General features: G+C 47.6%; 1 protein-coding gene across 1 annotated transcript in view; it reads right to left on the reverse strand.

Moving 5' to 3' along the window:
- Positions 1 to 17327, reverse strand: part of AATF (apoptosis antagonizing transcription factor) — a 38789-nt gene that overhangs the window by 1574 nt on the left and 19888 nt on the right. Inside the window, exons 9-11 of the mRNA XM_058854432.1 lie at positions 13330 to 13397; positions 12074 to 12154; positions 9149 to 9220 (exon numbers count right to left, since the gene is read on the reverse strand). Coding sequence (XP_058710415.1) covers positions 9149 to 9220; positions 12074 to 12154; positions 13330 to 13397 — 221 coding nt within the window. The remainder of the gene's footprint in view (positions 1 to 9148; positions 9221 to 12073; positions 12155 to 13329; positions 13398 to 17327) is intronic.

The raw sequence follows: 17327 nt of genomic DNA on the forward strand, positions 1-17327 counted from the left end.
CCTCCACTCCTTCCATAGGAAAGGCCTCATGTAATTAAAAATGCATTTGAGAATCTTTATTAATAAATACAGGCTGGGGGGGGGAACCTCGTGTGAGCCCAATCCCAGGCAGGACAGAAATATGGAAATATTCCAGTGTGGCTGGATATTGCATCTCCAGAGAATGAGGGTTTCTATAAGTTTGCCCTTTACAGACAGGCTCTTCAAGTAAGAAAACAAGATTGAATATTTTAATAGGATGTACGGGGCTGTGAGGAGGATTCAATCACACAGCCAACGTGGGGCTGTAATTTAGTTTTCATACATTTTCTTGGACAGTTCTTGAAAAACAATGAAAATGACCCAGCAACAAGATTCCAATTAATATCCCATGTGCAGCAATTCTGATAACAGGAGCAAATTTCCCTTTAAAAAAAAAAAAAAAAAAGAAAAGTGGGCTGGTGTTATTTATCTTTAATTTTAGAACCAGAGAACGTGAGCTGGGGGAAAGGAGGGATTCTTATAAACCAGGCATGGAGGGAACAGCAGGGCACGAGCTGGATTTTCTCTAACTGCAGCTCCTAAAGCCTGTGCTGGGTGCACAGATGGGGTTTTCCCTTCCAAGCACAGCAATATTTGGGTTTGGGCTCCGTCCCTGCTTGCAGACACCTCCATGGGAGGTTCCCTGTCAGCTTCCAAAGGAGGAATTCCATGTCCAGCAGTGAAGGCAGAACTTCCCCAGGAAATGAAGGAATGAAGTCTCAGTGCCAGCAGTGCAGGATGGACAAAGTTTTGTGCTGCCCGCAGGGAACATCCTCAAACCCTCCTCAAAAACCACCCTAAAGGAATTTGGGAAATTCCAGAGGGGTCTTGCTCCTCTCTCCAGGCTCTCCAGGCCCTTCCCCTTTCACATTCATTTGTTTTTTCCATCCCCAGGTGCTCATTTTGGGGAACCCCATGGGAATTACTCAAAGAGAGCAAAGCTTCTGTGTCTGCCTCATGAGCAGCTAAACCCCAAAAGTGCTGCTCTGCAGCTGCCTTGGCCTTTCCTGCTGGGGGAGAACCCAGGAGGAGAATTCCTTGGGTTTTTGTCTTCATTTCTGTGGGTTTGATGTTCTCCTGTGGGTGCAGGAGTTCAGGGATCGATGCTGAATTTGCTCCAATCCCACAGGTTTGAAATAAACAGTGATTTTTCAAGCAAGCAGGGCCCGGGGAGGTTTCAAGGAAGAATTTGTCTTTGCTGGCAGAGCAATGTTTGCTGGCACTGACAGGCTGTGACATGGAAACTCCAGGTTTGGGGGTCAGGGGGATTCCCTCATCCTCCCAGGAATGGCACTGGCAAAAGGAATGGGATGAAGCAAAATCCCAGTGGATCTGCCTGGATAATGACACAGCAGGGACAGACACAGATGAGAGAAGGAGGGAAATCAGGTAACCCCAGCACCCCCAAAACAGAGCAAATATTTCACCCTGAAAATAAAATATAAAATATAAAAGAACCCAACCCTTTCCCCCCCTCTCCTCATCAGCCAGGCTCCCTTTCTCTTCCAGCCTCTCCCCTCAGCAGGATTTAACCATGCAGAGAGTAAAACTCATCAATCCTCCAGGTTTAACCTTGTCTGTGTTTCAATTCACCAGGGTAAGTGCAGATTTTAATACTTTCAGCCCCCTTCAGGCGATGCATAATGAACTTGGATTTTGGTTAAAAAAATATCAAATTTCTCTCCTCCACCCAGAGATATTAAACAGCAGACTTGAGGCACAGGGTTGAAACACCCAGTGCTACCTGGAGCTGGGGGAAAGGTGACTTTAGCACCAGGAGTGCAGCCTGTGCTGAGGAATAACCTGGCCAGGTAATTAACACAACTTCCACCTCAGCTCCAGCCAGAGCAGGTCGATACAGGGGTCTTCCCTGAATTAAAATTTAACTTACCCTTTATTGCAACCCACAAAAGCAAGTAATGAGCACTAACATTTTTATTTCTTTTAAACTGTCATTTAGGCTGTAGAGGGGATAATTACCTATTTCCACTGTAGTAAGGTTTTATCACCCTTAGTGAGGCATTTTCTAATTTAATATTTTTACTGTATTATCATAAAACCTGTTTCTGGAAAAAATGATCAGGAACCACACAGCCATTTGCCATAAAACATGTGTGTGTAAGTACCTTGGCTTAATTATTTATGCATCTCTTCCAGAGACAGGGGATGGCACGTGGCACCTCCCCACCTGGACACTGCTGCTTCCAGGTCAATAATATCAGTTTTAAAAATGAAATAAAAGCAGCTCCAGCCAGTCCAGGTGGTGAGCTGGGGTGCTGAGAGTGGTTCTTCCCCCTCCAGATCCCAGGTGTTGCCACCACAGACATTTTATAGGGAAAACAGAGAGAAAGGAGTGCCCTGGATGAATATTAATAGCTGCAGCATATTTCATAAATCTCTATGAAGCATCAAAATATAAATCATAAAACCTCTCAGCAGACCCCCAGGAATCTCCTCTGCCCCCCTGCAGCAGCACCAAACACTCAGAGGGGAAACCAAACACAGGAGGGGGCAGCCAGTGCTGGGCTGTTCTGGGTAATTACAGTCCTGTTATTTCCTTTTCTTAAAACATAGTTCTGTAAATCAGTAGAACAATATCACGGGGAACAATTCAGTTTCTAGGGGGTGGGGTTTTTTTTATTAAAATAGCAATAGTGCTCCAGTCACTGCTGTGCTCTTTAGTAAAAATACCCTCCAACCAACTTCTCTGCCTTTTCCCAAGTCCCTTTTACTTCTTCTCTTCTCCTACCCCCAAAAAAAGACAATTTAGAATATGCCACAAGCAGTACTGAAATGAGTACATCCCCCATTCCTACTGCCATCCTCTGCTGGGAACTATGAATTTTTAATTCACAAAAACTGGAAAAGATGGAACATAAACACTCATGGAAAACACACAGCTCCTGATGGAATCTGAAGTTTCCAGCTGGTCAGAGCAGGTAACACCAGGTTTGGGGATTCAACCCATGGGTGGATCATGCACTAAAGAATTGGATTTGATGACCCACGTGGGTCCCTTCCAACTCAGAATATTCTGTGAAATGTTTTGTCCAGTGGTGTGAAATTCAGATTAAAGTGCCCAGCAAGCAGGAAGAGACAAAACAAAGCTGAAGCCTTAAATTTCTCAATAAAAATGAGTATTTCTCTTACAAAATGAAATAAAAGGAACAGGAATTCCAGGTGAGCTTGGTGTGCTCAGTGCCCAGGGGATTTTACCCACTCCAAATCCCAGGTATTGCTGCTCTACACCAGGAAGGCAAAACAGGCTGAAACCATTTATTCCCAGTTTCTACCCAAAGGTTGAACCAGCCCCAATTCCCAGCCAAACCCTAAAGCCAAGAGGGATCTGCTGTGCATTCCCACAGCTCCCAGCACACATTCCCTGCCCCAGCATTCCCAGATGGGATCACTGGGATGGGGTTAAAGGGGCTGTGGGGCTGCTGCAGCCCCAGGAGGTGGCACTCACCCTCTTCCCAAAAGTCCAGCCATAAATCCCAGGAGGCTCACAAAGGGCTCCAGCAATCCCCTCCCTCCCAGGCAGCTCGGGATCGGGTCCTTTGTGCCTCTGCAGATGCTTTTAGCTCTAAATTACGGGAGGTGACATGTGACCCCTGGCTCGTCCCCTGGGGCAGCCACGGGTTTATAAATATTTCACAAAGCTGGTTCTGGCCCTAAACAAAGGCACATCTGGAGGGGCTGGATGTGGGGATGGGTGAGGAGAGGGGGACAGCAGAGGGATGGAGCTCAAGGCACCGTCCCCAGCCATCCCCAGCCCTGGGCTCCATCCCTGCACCAATTCCAACATTCCAGCAGCACTCGGGCTCCTGCCCCGAGCTCACAGACATGGAGCACTGCTGGAACCTCTCTCACCCTGGTTTTGGTCCCAACCCCATTTCCACAGGAGCTTTTGCAGCACAAAGCACAGAAGATGCAGAGAACCAGCAAACACAGGGAGGAGCAGACACCTCCAGGCTGCTCCACTGGCTTGTGCTCCAGCAGCTCCAAATTCCCCAGGAAATCCATCAAGTGTCGCTTTCCCAGGCTGGTTTGGGATGGGTGTTTGAGCAGGGCAGGCTCTGGGATGCTGCTGGGAAGTGCCCTGTGCACAGGGAACCGTTCTTTGTGCTCCTCATATTCCGAGGACGATTTCCCCCTTTCACAGCTTGCCTGTTTTATAACAGATTTGATGCAGGAGAAGACAAATTGTCTCACAAAGGAAAAACGACAAATCATCTCGCAGCCCTTAACAGGTTATTTTTTTTTCCCCTTTTAAGAAAGAAATTTCCATAGCAGAGGTGCCTGTCTTCTTGCCAGGGATGTCAAACATCAGCTGTGGGGACAGGATGATTCCAGCTGCACTGGCAGCTGAAGCCACAGGACCCTGTGCAGCCCTTCCAAAAGCCCTGGATGAGGGACATGGGTGCCACACTGCACCTCCAGGGGCTCACCAAGCCACAGGCTGGGGGGATTTTAAATACAACTAAACCAGGCACAAAGAGAAGAAATCTCAAGGCCAGGCTGGACACTGGGAGCAGCCTGGGACAGGGGGAGGTGTCCCAAACCAGTCTGGGATTCTGGGATTCTATGGTACCAAAGCTGTGGTGCCTCAGGATCAATCCAAGCAGGTTTAGTGGCACAGGATGATGTTTCTCCTTTGGTTCCTGAGTGCCCTCCATGCTCCTGCTACTCCCTTTGTTTCCTACAGCAAAGCCAAAGCAGGACATCCTCTGTTCCAGGCTGGGCCTGAACAAACCTGGAGGCATTTTGCTCACACCAGCAGGGTCAGTGGGGTTTTGTGCCATGCAGCACAGGAGATGCTGCCTCAGTTCTTCCAGCTGGAAGGGCTTTGCCTCCTCCCAGGAATTCTGTGCTGGTGAACACCCTGGATTGACAATCGCCGAGCCCAAATTCCTCCATTAATCTGCTCTCATGGTGTTTTAATACCCCAAGTACAAAGTGAGCCAAGTTAAAGGCTGGTATCTCACCAACCTTTTTTAATTTTTTTTTTTTTATTAAACTCTTATGTCATATGAGTAAATTAATCTTTTAATACCAGGATTTCCTGCTACGTACCCCCCTCCGCTTGCAAGACGCTCTGTGACAAAGCAAGTGCACTAAAGGGAGAATGCTGATTGGGAAAATGCACAGGGCCTGGCTGGATCCAAGGGAAAGGCTCTAATCCAAACCTCACTGGCAGCTGGATAATCTGGGTGTTAATTCAGCCTCCCAGCAGGCAGCACTCTGCTCCTGCAGGAGCAGCACTGGGCTGGAGGCTGCTGTGCCACGCAGGACCCCGGGTTCATTTCCTGCACTGGGATGTGGGATTTAAGGAAGTGATTCCCACCTCACGTTGTGGTGACACTGCATGGCTTGACACAGTCCCATCAGAGCCATCTTCTTCCCTCTGATTTGGCTCATGAAGGATGCAAATTCCTCCTCCCTAATGAGGATCCATTTGCTGAGGCATAAACCAACCTGTATAAAATGGGATCTATTCCCCCAGCTGTAAATCCCCATCTGCAATTCCAGCGTGTCCCTCGTGTCCTGCCTGACTTTCCTGCAGAAAAGGCTCCCTCAGGCTCCTGCAGAGCCCTGGGTGCCAGGTTTAATGATGATGTATGGGTGCCCCTGCCCTCGGGGGGTGCGGGGAGGGGTCACTCGTGTGACACCGCCTGCCTGGGTATCAACAGCAAATTATAAACCGTGTCAATCCCAGCTAATGCAAAGCTGTAATCCTCTTTAACAAGAGATCAAATCAGTGCCATGAGTTATGTTCATTCTGTAATCTGATAAGAAATACAGTGAGCCTCTAATAAAAGAGTAATGAGAGCCCTTAATGATGCTGTTAAAAGGTAGCGCCAGTTAAAATATTGCTGTTGTTCCAGCTGATTAGATCACTGTTGCATATTTGCACAATCTTGTTTTACCTGTCAGAATAACCTGAGTTGTCTTGGGAGATAAAGGTGTTTGGACCAAACATCTGTGTCCTTAGAGGATGTCTCTTCCTGCAAGTTACTGTCCTCCAGAGGTGAAATTAGGGTGTTCATCAGACTTTGCAGGGATGTGACACCAGCCCTTGTTTCAGTGTCTGCTCCCCTCACTCGGGGCCAGTGCAGAGACCTGAGGGTTTGTGTGTCACAGCTGCCACAGGATAAACCCCAAATGCACACCCAGCTCAGCCAGGAACACAGCCTGGGCTGGGAGCTGGATCCACCCCACACCTGCCCTCTGCCTGCAGGTCTCCAGGGGCAATCCAGGGGCAATCCTGAGCCTCAGCTTGTCCAGAAATAACTACATGGATCTGGCACAGGAGCTCTGTGCAAGTGCACACACATCTGAGCTGCTAAAAGGGGAGGCCTTCAGGGCACAGAAGGTCTGGGTTCAACCTCAGCTCCAGCCCAGTCCTGGGTGGGATCTTTAGGAATCCCCTGAGGCTCTTGCCTCAATGATCTCTGGAGCCAAAAGCCAGTGGAGATTGGGGCTGTCACCTCTCTGTGCCCCATTTCACCTCTCTGTGCCCCATTTCCCAAATCAAACACTGCCCTGCTCCCACCCTGCTGCTCAAGGTGCTACTGGAGGATCCATGTCCTGATGATGGGAAAAACCCATTGCAAGGCAAGTCCAAGAAGGGGAAATCACATGAGGCCACCCTCAAAGCCAGGAGAAACCACAACCAACCTTGTCCTGCCCCAGACAGCTCCTCTCTCCCCTGGACAACCCCAGACCACACTCCCAGCTTTGCTTTGGGTTCCTTGTCCCAAGGCAGAGCATTTACACAGCAGTGACCTTGGGCCGATTAGAAAAACCTCGGCCCACGAGGACAATAAATGTGTTAAAGTCTATAAACACAGACCCCAAGGTAACCATAAAAATCACTGCCCAGTGTGTGTTTTAAAATACTACCAGAGAGGGGTTAAAAGGGAGGAGGGCTGGAGGCCACCAGTGCCCCACACATTACAACATAAAAGATGTGAGCAGGAGGTTAAAGAGCCCTGCCCATGCTTGGGGTGCCTGGAAATCGGGCAAGGGGAAGATTAATGCCTCCAGCAATGCTGTCATCCCAACCAGCAGCAGGAGTGAGGCAGAAAGTGGCAGGGATGCTGACAAAGGAAGTTCTTTGACTTGTGTGCTTCCCTTCTCGAATTCAGGCTGTAAAATCCGGAGTGATCCCCTTCTCCTGGCAGTGCTCAGGCTGCTTCTCCCCACAGGGATTTCTTTTCTTTCTGTTTGCACAGCCAAGGAAGAACCAGAACCACAGCACCGCTCACTCCCTGCACTCTGCACCACCCCCAAGCCCACCCACACCTGCAGACACATTTATTTATGTATTGGTGCCTTCCTGCCCCTGTGGCCACTGGTAAAACTAAGAGGGAAAGCTCTGCCAGCTGTTTCTACATCCATTTTATACACTGGCACCGGGAAATCTCTTCCACTACAGCACAGTGCCCTGTTGATCAGAGATGTATTAATTCTGGGGTCATGCTTTTTAAGTGCCTGACCAGAAAAAAAATAGAACTCAGAGCACAGTCACATCTCTGTGAAGTGTACATGTGCATTTTCAATCCAGTAATTCATACCTGCAAACAATAAAATTATCTGCTTCTGCCACAAAGGGAAGCTGCTATCACTGCTGCTTCCCTCTCCAGCACACAAGCATGGTCTGTTCTGTTTAATTCACCTGCAGATGTTGATTTCCTCTTGCCTTGTGTGGTCTGGCTGTGTGCTGGACAGAGGTTTTGTGGCTCATGCCAAGGACAGGGGCATTTAACCAGAGAGGTGGAGCTGACCCCCAGAGAGCTGCTCTGATTTTCAAACAAACGACTGAGAGCAGCAGATCTCTTCACCTGGGGAGAGCTGAACCAAAACACCTCCAAAAGTCCTGATTTTCAGACCCCACTGCAGTGTTTTGGATGTGTCTGCATCTGTGTATGGATGCAGACACAAATGGTGGAAACTGGGCATGAAGACAAAAAGTAACACCCAGCTTTTCACAAGAATTCCCACTCAAATGTGCCAGGGCTGCTGCAAAGAGGAAGCAAGAACCTGTTCCCACCTGGAACACCTCAAGAAATCATGGTCCTAAATTACAGCAGAGGGAAATTTAAGCTAAACATTAGGAGGCTGGAGGAACGGCTTGGAGCCCACCACATTTCTTTTTGTGGTGAGAGGACTGAAAAATCAGAGCAGCTGGGCTTTGCTCTCACTTGAAAAAAAAAATTTAAAAAAGGAGAGGAAAAAAACCAGAGTAAAACAACTCCGAGAAAGATGCACTGATGAGACAGCACAGGTCCTATGAACACAAAACTTCTCATCCATAAGTCCTTGCAATCCCCCAAAAGGCAGCAGCAAGAGAGCAGCAGGTATTTGGTTTCCATTTCACAAACAGACAAGTAACATCTCTCCCTCACAAAGCACAAACATGTTCCACAACCCAAGGGAAAGATGTTTCTCAAGCTTTCCCTGTCCATTCACTGGAAAAATTATTCCACCTCCTTTTCACAAGCAGATTTGGGGTTAAAGTGTATTGCCAAAGAAATATGGGTGGCTGTGTGGGAGAGCTGCCTGGTGATTATGCACAAAACTTCACTGGTGCTTTCTTTACTAATTACTACATTAAAACATTATAGTCTTCCAATAAAATGCTTTACTCTTTAAACAGAGATAAACACAAGCAGCATAAAAGTCTTGAGTGAATCTTGGAGAATTATTCCATTTATTAACTTAACTAAGAAACTGCACACTAACCAGAATACAGAAGTTGTCATTTCTGTTAGAAGAGAAGCTCTTTTTAAGTTCTGATTCTACCTGAAGACACCAGGTGGCTTAGCTGTGTATTTCCAAACTAATTCCATAAAACAGGGAAATTTCAAAATGGGAGGAGTTCTAAAGCAGCAACCAAAACGAAGGTGCTGAGATTTATGACAACTTCTCGTTTGGTGTCACAGTAATTACAGAGTGAAAGCTCAGCCAGGCTGCCAGGACAGATGTGACCAAGACACCCAGGCTATGATGCCAGTGACAAATGGGGAACTGATAAGAAGGAATGGAGAGGGTGACAGGCTGAAGAACAGGTCAATACCACGCTGTCATGGAGCCATTTGAGAAACATAATTAATCTTGTACTCACCTGGCATCATCATTCATTGTGCACTGGTCAATAGGTGCCATGAAGCTCACCAGCTTGCTGTGGACATGGTACCTGAGGAGAGCAGCAGGCAGCACATCAGGAGCTGCTCAGGAGCAGGAAATGCTGCCTGCCTGCCCAGGAACAGCCCAGCTCCCCCAGGGAAAGCAGGGCTGGCCTGGGGGCTGATCCCTAAGGAGTGGCCAGCTGGAGCTGGCAATTCCCCCTCCCCTCTCAGAACAGGAATAATCAGGTGACACAATGAACAGCAAACCCCTTCTCATCCCAGTGAGGGACAGGACAGCAGCAGCCACAAACTGAGCCCCAGCCAGCCAGCCCTGAGGGGTCAGACAGACAAACAGCCCCTCCTTCCCAGCCCTCCCTCAGCTGGCATCCTCACCCCCTGCTGACACCTGTGCCCACTGCAGGCAGCAGGAGCACCAGACCTGCTCCAGCATCCATCTGCTCAGAGCTCTGCAGGGCCCTGAAGGACAGCAAAATCCACTCTGGAGCCATTTCCAGAGCTGGAAAATCTTACCCTGAGTAACCTGCAAACAGAGCATGTAAAAACAAGGGGAGGAGGAGACAGGAGAAGGCCTGTGCACAGATGGGATGGGGCGTGTTCTCATCACCCAAACATTGCTGCAAGCTCTCCTGCCCCTCCAGAGAGAGGATCTCCTTCCCATTTGCCACCCTGGGCAGGAGCCTGCAGGGATTTCATGATTTATATTCAAGGACCAGACATAAAATCTAACAGGGTACTGAGAACCTCTCAATGAGAAGGCTTTAAACCCTGTGTGCAGGGGCAGGGGATTCCAAACCCAGGTGTTTGTGTGCACTGCCTGCCTAGCCCAGCCTGAGGTGTTCCATCCAGGCTGCTGCTATTTTTAGAGCTTGACAAATAGCAGGCAAAAGGATTCACCAGCATTTGCCCAGAATCACCTTTCCACTGTGCCACCTCTGCACTCCCTTTTGTTTGCCTGTGCAGGAACCTTCCCCAGGGATGCTGAGCTCACAGCCCCCCTCAGAAGGCTCAGCAGGCTCAGCCTCACACCAGGCTTCTCTGCACCCTGCAGCCTTTGTCCTGGCTCTGGGAGGAGCTGTGTGATGCTGCAGGGATGGAGTCAGGAGCAGCCACAAACTACAGGGCACAGCCTGGGCTGTGCAGCAGCTCCAGGGGACAGCCAGGGCTGTCCTGGCACAGGCTCGTGGCCACTCAGCCTCTGGCACCAGCTGTTTGTCCACATTTGATTGCTTTTTAAATCAGGGCTCTGAAAACCCCAGTCCAGCAGATGTGAAATATTTCAGGTAGTGGAGGGAAAGACGCCCCACGCTGCAGCAGCACAGATCAGAAAACACTGACATGTGAAAGAGGTGTGCAAACATCCCTCCTCCACAGCTCCCTCCAGCAGGTTTCTCAAGTTTGGTTTTTGGATGAACTAATTTCCCCTCTTAGTGCCCAAATTTCCCTCGTGCCAAGTGGAAGACTGGCTGCTTCTGGAAGCACCTGAAGATCCTCAGCCCCTCCAATAATCCAGCACATTGCATCCAAACTGGCTGTAATACTGAAGCTTTGCTAAAAATGAACAATTAAGGAGACAGATGAAACTTGGTATTACATACTTGGCTCTCCAGGATCTCAAAGTGATGAAGGCAAATTTAAGCACTGCTGTCCCAATTTTAGAGAAAGAGAAGGAAGAACAGAGGATCAGGGATCTGCCTGGGGTGACACCAAGTCTCAGTGGGAGCACCAACTATTTAAAAACACCCATTTAGGCTCTACTTTCCTATTCTGAAAAATGCAGGAGCTTAACTGCATTTTAATCCCAACCACAGACAATGAGACTTTCTGTCTTTTATTGTTATTTTCCCTGCAGGGTCAGTACAACTTTTAGTTAAAGAAGCCAAAAGAGGCACCTAAGATGGAAGACTAGGAGGGGAGAGCTGCTCTCCCAGGACTGCTGAAGGCACAGACTGCACACAATGAGAGACCTCCCCTTTATTCCTGGAGGTTTACGAGGCTGCCTCAGTTGTGTGATGTTGTCAGGAGTTTTGACTGAATCCTGAATATATCCAATTATGTGTGATGCTGACAGAAAAGAATATTGATAGTCAATAATTATAGGCTTTTCAGGCCAACAAAGTAGCTCTTCCCTCTTTCAATAAATTATCTTATGACATCTATCTTAAAAATTGCTATGCCAGGCCAGACCCAGACTGACTCCACTGACTTTCTATCAGATGCCATCTAAACTCAGGATTTATAGTTTACTCACAAAGGATGGTTAATGTGGTGGATTTTTCAGGAAGCAGAGCAGCTTTTCAGCATCCTCCCTCCTCACCACAAATCATGCTGATCTCAGGGAGACTCAGAGAGCTGCTCTGCAAAGGGGAAACACCCCCTGCTCTCCAGGCTGCTTCCCTTCCCACGTGGAAGATTCTTCCACTGAGTTCAACCCAAATGAGTGATCCAGGAGGGAAATGATTCAGACATGAAGGAAGCTGTGATGTCAGTTACCAGCAAAGAGGGATTTGACACCGAATTCTAACTGGCACTCAGTGAGAAATAGAGATTTACCTGAGGCATTTCTGCACATCTTCCCTTGGAGGTGCTGCCCACATCTCAGTCAGGAAATATAAATTGTACAAGAGGGGTTTATTGGCTTTCTCTGGAAATTACAGCCCCAAATGGCTCAGGGACATGTGAGCACCTTACTCTGGAGTTTCCCCAGACCCTGACTGGGGCAATGCCCCCAAGCTCTTATTGCAGGCTCCATGAACATCAGCACCCAGAAATGCCCTCAAAGTCACAAATCAGCCAACATCCCCCAGAGCCAGCTGGGGTAAAACACACCCAGAGCTCTCAGACTTCCTTTTTTTAAAAAAAAAACCCAGGACTTGTGTGTGCTTGCAGAAGGTGTCACCCACCTGATTCTCCTTCCTTTGCTGGCTTTTCTGTCCACTTTCTTCTTTATTTTGCTCCGTAACTTCTGGATGGCCAACCACTGCCTGGGGAATGCAGAACAACAGCAACACAACTTCAGAGCCACTCAGCACTCCCAGAAAGACTCTCTGATCCCCAACTGTATTAAAAGTTTCACTTCTCAGCCAGAACTTCCTCAAGTCAAAGAAGTTTCCAGCAGAGAAAAACTTCTCCTGGTTATAAATATTTTTTTTTTAACTGAAACGAGCGTCATCTCACCTGATTTATACAATGAAAACTCGACATCAGGGAAAAAATCTAACAAAATCCAATTACTGCAATCTTAATATAATCTTAATTACTGTAATCTATTTTATTGTAAAGTCAGATAAATGTACAATGCAATCACCACTTAAATGTAATTTTGTCTATATCGTTTTAAATCACAGTGAATAGCTTTCCATAATATTCCAGACGTACACAAAATAAATTTGACACATTGCACTAAAATCTGGGTGATATTTTACAAGGAGAAAAGTTGTTTCACCATCACAAAATTTCCTGATGCATTTTCTTCCCCTCCTGATAGACAACCCCCACCCCCAAAACTGTTTCAGGGAAGAGCCCAACTCCAGCTTTTCCAGCTTTCCTTGGCTTTTGCACTTTTCTGAATCAGAGAATTTCCGTGGCTATTTCATGTACACTGCTCATGAAGTGGCATTTGGAAGATTCCTAACTACTTTCTAACTCTAGAATTAAACAGAAAAATAAGAGCTTCACTGCATAGAATTATATTTTACTTTTGCATGCAGGGAACATTCCCTGATACTGTTTTAATTGTACAGGATCTTTTCTTACAGGAGGGATACACAGGAATTGCTTTTAGCTGATGTCAGAAGGTTTATTCTTCTACAACAAACAGCAAAGTAGAGTTAACAAAGACACAAAGCCAAATTTCAGCAGTGGGCAGCCAGTTTTTGTGCCACTTAGTGCTGCAGGAACCACTGAGAGACAGAAATACCTGGACCAAACCTTTCCAATGGGGAATTATCTCCAGAGGATCACACATAAACAGCTGAAAAGTCAGACTGGGTGATCCAAAACTCAGGAGTCTCCAAGAGAGGATGAGCTTCCTGCCTAATGTCATAATGCCTTTTTCCAGGTGAACTCAGGATTTTGCCCTCTGCAATGAGCTGGACTGGAAGGGCACAGGTCACTTGGCTGGGCTGAAGGCAGAGATGTCACAGCCACTCCCACTCACCTGCCCATGGCCACCTGGTCGTTGGGGTCCAGGGAAGTGGTTTTACGCTCGATCAGCTCTCGCAGGAGCTGCAGGAAAGACAAAAATCCCACGTGAAATAAGCACAGCTGTTGTGTAGCCAGCTCCCACAGGTGAAACAGGGGCAGATGTGCAGGAAAAGCTCAGCCCCACAGGGCTCCCCCCAACTCCTGGGGAAGAGCAGGGAGAGCTGAAACAATTCCCAACCAGGAGCTGGGCAGCGACGCTCGCTCGAGGAACAGCACAGCAAAATCCTTTTTATAGCTACAGCAGGAATGCTCAGGCAGCCTTTTCTATTTCCTTTCTTGTCCTGAGGGCTGGGGTTTGTCCTCTTTGCTTCCTGCAGCCAAAGGATGTTGTGAACAGCCTTTTTGGATCCTTGACTGGTGCTGCGTGTTTATCACCACTCGCTGCAAACCGTGCGTGCCATGCCTTGGGTATTGGCCAAGATATCAGCACAAGGAACAGAAATAAACCCTCCAAAACCATGGGGAACAAACTGCTTTATGCAGCAAGCACAGACATTACTGCCTCAGCTCAGAAACACCTGAAACAGACCCACCTGGAACCAGAATCCAGGCAATTCCAGGGAAGAAAGGATGCAGGATGCTTTTCCTCCACCCTGTACCTTCCACTCCTTCGAGGCATATATCACATTACCAGAAAAAAAGAGTGATTCAAACATAATTAAAAACCTGACACTATTTTCTTTTTTCTACTTGCTTATTTTTGGAGATTATTACTGCTGCAATTACATTTAAAAATTCCAGGAGCCAGGCCACTGGTTTATTATCACTAGAAAACAGCAAGCTACTTCTCTGCCCTGTTTATCTGATTGATTCCCAACATCTTTCTGGCACACAATCTATCAGTTTATCTCTGCCACTTCATCACAGTCACTTCTGGCAGCTAAATACAAGATCCAAATCCAGTGTTACACAGACATACGACACAGTAAACCTGTGTAACACCGCCACTCTGCAAACAGCTGCCCTTAAGGCTAAGCAGAAATGGGATCTTGCTTTCCAGTCAATATTCTGTCAAAAGCAAGGTGGGAGGGAGGTTTGGAGCAGCAGCCACAAGTGGTGAGGAGAGGTGAGAGTGGTTTCCTCCTGCTCCAGCAGTGAGGGGTGTTTGCTGTCTCCTCTGAGGCACAGAGATGTCACACACCCCCTCTGTGCTCCCAGGGAAACAGCAGCAGCAGCAGCAGCAGCAGCAGCAGCAGCAGCAGCAGCAGCAGCAGCAGCAGCAGCAGCAGCAGCGCATTTCCTGCAGGGCTTGGCTCCTCCTGCTGGCCCAGAAATCCAGACTGAAACACCAAGGAGTGCCCCAAGATCCTACACTTGTGCCCACACTGGTGAGAATGGGATGGGATACTGGGCAGGAATTCCTGGCTGTGAGGGTGGGCAGGCCCTGGCACAGGTGCCCACAGCAGCTGGGGCTGCCCCTGGATCCCTGGCAGTGCCCAAAGCCAGGCTGGACACTGGGGCTGGAGCAGCTGGGACAGGGGAAGGTGTCCCTGCCTGTGATGGGCTGGAACAAGTGAGCTTTAAGGTTTCTTCCAACCCAAACCATTCCATGATTTCAAGATGCATTTTTGGGGCAGGTTCCTAACCCTGAAGCAATTCTGTTGACCTTGGGGCTGACAAGACCTTCCAGGGCTCCAAATGTTCTTCCAGTACAGTGTGAGCTGTGGGACTGGGGACGCTGCCTGGGAGAGCAGAGCGAGGCAAAGATGAGGGAGAAGTAAAAAAAACAAGCAGGAGCAAGAGGGAAATTAGGAAATGGAAATAAAAGCTGTGAAGCATCTTGTTACATCTAAATAGCGAACGTCTCCGAGCTGAGGTTATAAATCATGCTAACAATGGTTACTAAAATAAAAGTGGATGTAGCCAGAGGCTACCACTGAAAAAGTCAGCCCAGGCCTGCCTGGCTGCCTTTGGTCTTTAAGGATTTGATTAGTTTTCTGCTTTCTGGTTCAGAGTCTTGCATCCAGCCCGTGCTCCAGAGCCAGCCAGGGCTCAGGATATAGAGTGAATGATAAATTCATTTACTGAATAAAGCAACACTGTTTTCCCAGCACAAGACTTAAACCACTTCCCAAACGGTAATATTTCATTAAGCCTGGCGATTCTGCTTAAAATTTATTAGTCAAAACAGAAAACTCTCATCAGACCCCATATATTCCATTAGGAGTGATATATGGTGTCTCCCAATGCCTAATTATTAACTAGGAAGTGTGAGTAAATCACCATCAGCGTTAAGCCCTGATGTGTGAAGACAGAGTCAGGCAATTCCAGCATCAAAAGGCTTTGATTTGAAAGAGATCCTGTTTTGCTTTCCTTCCTTCACCTCTTACCTGAACTTACAGAACCTCAGCTCAGTCTCCCATGGCAGCAAACACAACTGCAGGGAGGCACAGCCCCATCCCACAGCTCACTCCCAATCCCTGCTGCTCCTGCCACGAGCTGCCCAGGAGGACAAACCATGGCAGCAGGGGGAAGCTGGCAGTGGCAGCTGAATGTTCCTCGGCAGGAGGTGCTGATGTTTGCCAGGAGAGCTCCTGCTGCAGAGCCCAAACGCTGTCCTGACACCAAAGCCAAGATCCCTGCTGGAAGCACTGAAGAATTCCCCTACAACTCCCCTGAAGGAGTTTCCTCAGTGCCAGGCAGAGAGATGCACACCAAGGCCACTGGGCAGAGTCAGAGGGACTTGGAAATGCCATCAGGGTGTTGTTCAAGGGTAACAGAGACTCATTTCTCATTTTAGAGGTCAATTTTCATTTTAGAGGTTAGGTCTCATTTTCATGCACTATCTATCAGTGTTTCTAATCCTACACTCGCTGACCTTTCTGATTTGCAGACCCCTAAGAATTTCCAGTTGAGACAAAGAGCTAAGGAGAGCTGAAATCAGCCTTGTGACAAAAGGCTCACTTGTCTTAGACCTTACAGAGCAAATCAAATTAAAAAAAAAGTCCATCTGTAGATCCTCTTTCAAGCTCCTACTCAGTAGCTGTGTAACATTTGGATTCCTACCATCACCAGAGAAAATTTAAGTTTGCAGCTCAAATATTATTTTAAACCCCTTGAAATGCTTTTTAAAAACTTATTTTTTATATTTAAGAAAATGCAAGCTGAAATCACTGGACAGCCTCTTTTTACAAGCCATTTTATTCAAATTCAGGTTTGTGTAAGATGCACAGATTTGCCTATTTTCGAATAACCCATTAAGAGAAGCTCCAAATCAAGCTTTAAAATGTGTTATTAACCATCTACCCAGCCATTTGAAAGATACATGCCTGTGATAAGAGTATTGTATTGCCATTAACCTGTGGGATGGTTCGAGACATCTCTTATTCACACAAAACTCTAAATGCATCTAATTAAAGCCACAAGATCAGCTGTCCATATTAATCACTCACCGGTTTAATTAAGGTAAACCAGCTTGTCACAAAGCCAGGCTTCTCTCTATTCTTCACCATTATCGACTTTTAATAGTTCCCTGGATTGGTAATTCCTTGTTTATGGCATGATCCAAGTCCTGGGAGAGGACACCACACTGTGGGCCCAGGAAACTGCTGGGGACACCAGGGGAAATTCACCCAGCGAGGTTTCACCCAGTGACTAAAGGTCACTCTTTAGTGACTCTTCTCTAAAGAGTCACCCAGCGGGGTTTAAGGACGCTGACCTTGGGGTAAATCCCAGCTGTGGGGGGATGAGAACCCCTCTTGGAACGCTTTGGTGTTTCCCTGGATGCTCCCCCTCCTCTCTGGTGCCCACAGCCAGGACTGGGCTGTCCCAAAATGCACGACACCACCAAAACCAGGGCAGGAGGGAGCAGGAGAGCAGAGGAAAAAAGGGATTACGGATATTCCCAATTCTCCTTAGGCATACCTGCTGCCAGCAGTGATGAACATTTGTTCTGGGAAGAGCTGCTACCAGTGGAACACTTAGCATATGAACACTAACCTAATTCCTGTT

Source organism: Poecile atricapillus, chromosome 21 (assembly GCF_030490865.1).
Source record: "Poecile atricapillus isolate bPoeAtr1 chromosome 21, bPoeAtr1.hap1, whole genome shotgun sequence".
Classification (NCBI taxonomy): domain Eukaryota; kingdom Metazoa; phylum Chordata; class Aves; order Passeriformes; family Paridae; genus Poecile; species Poecile atricapillus.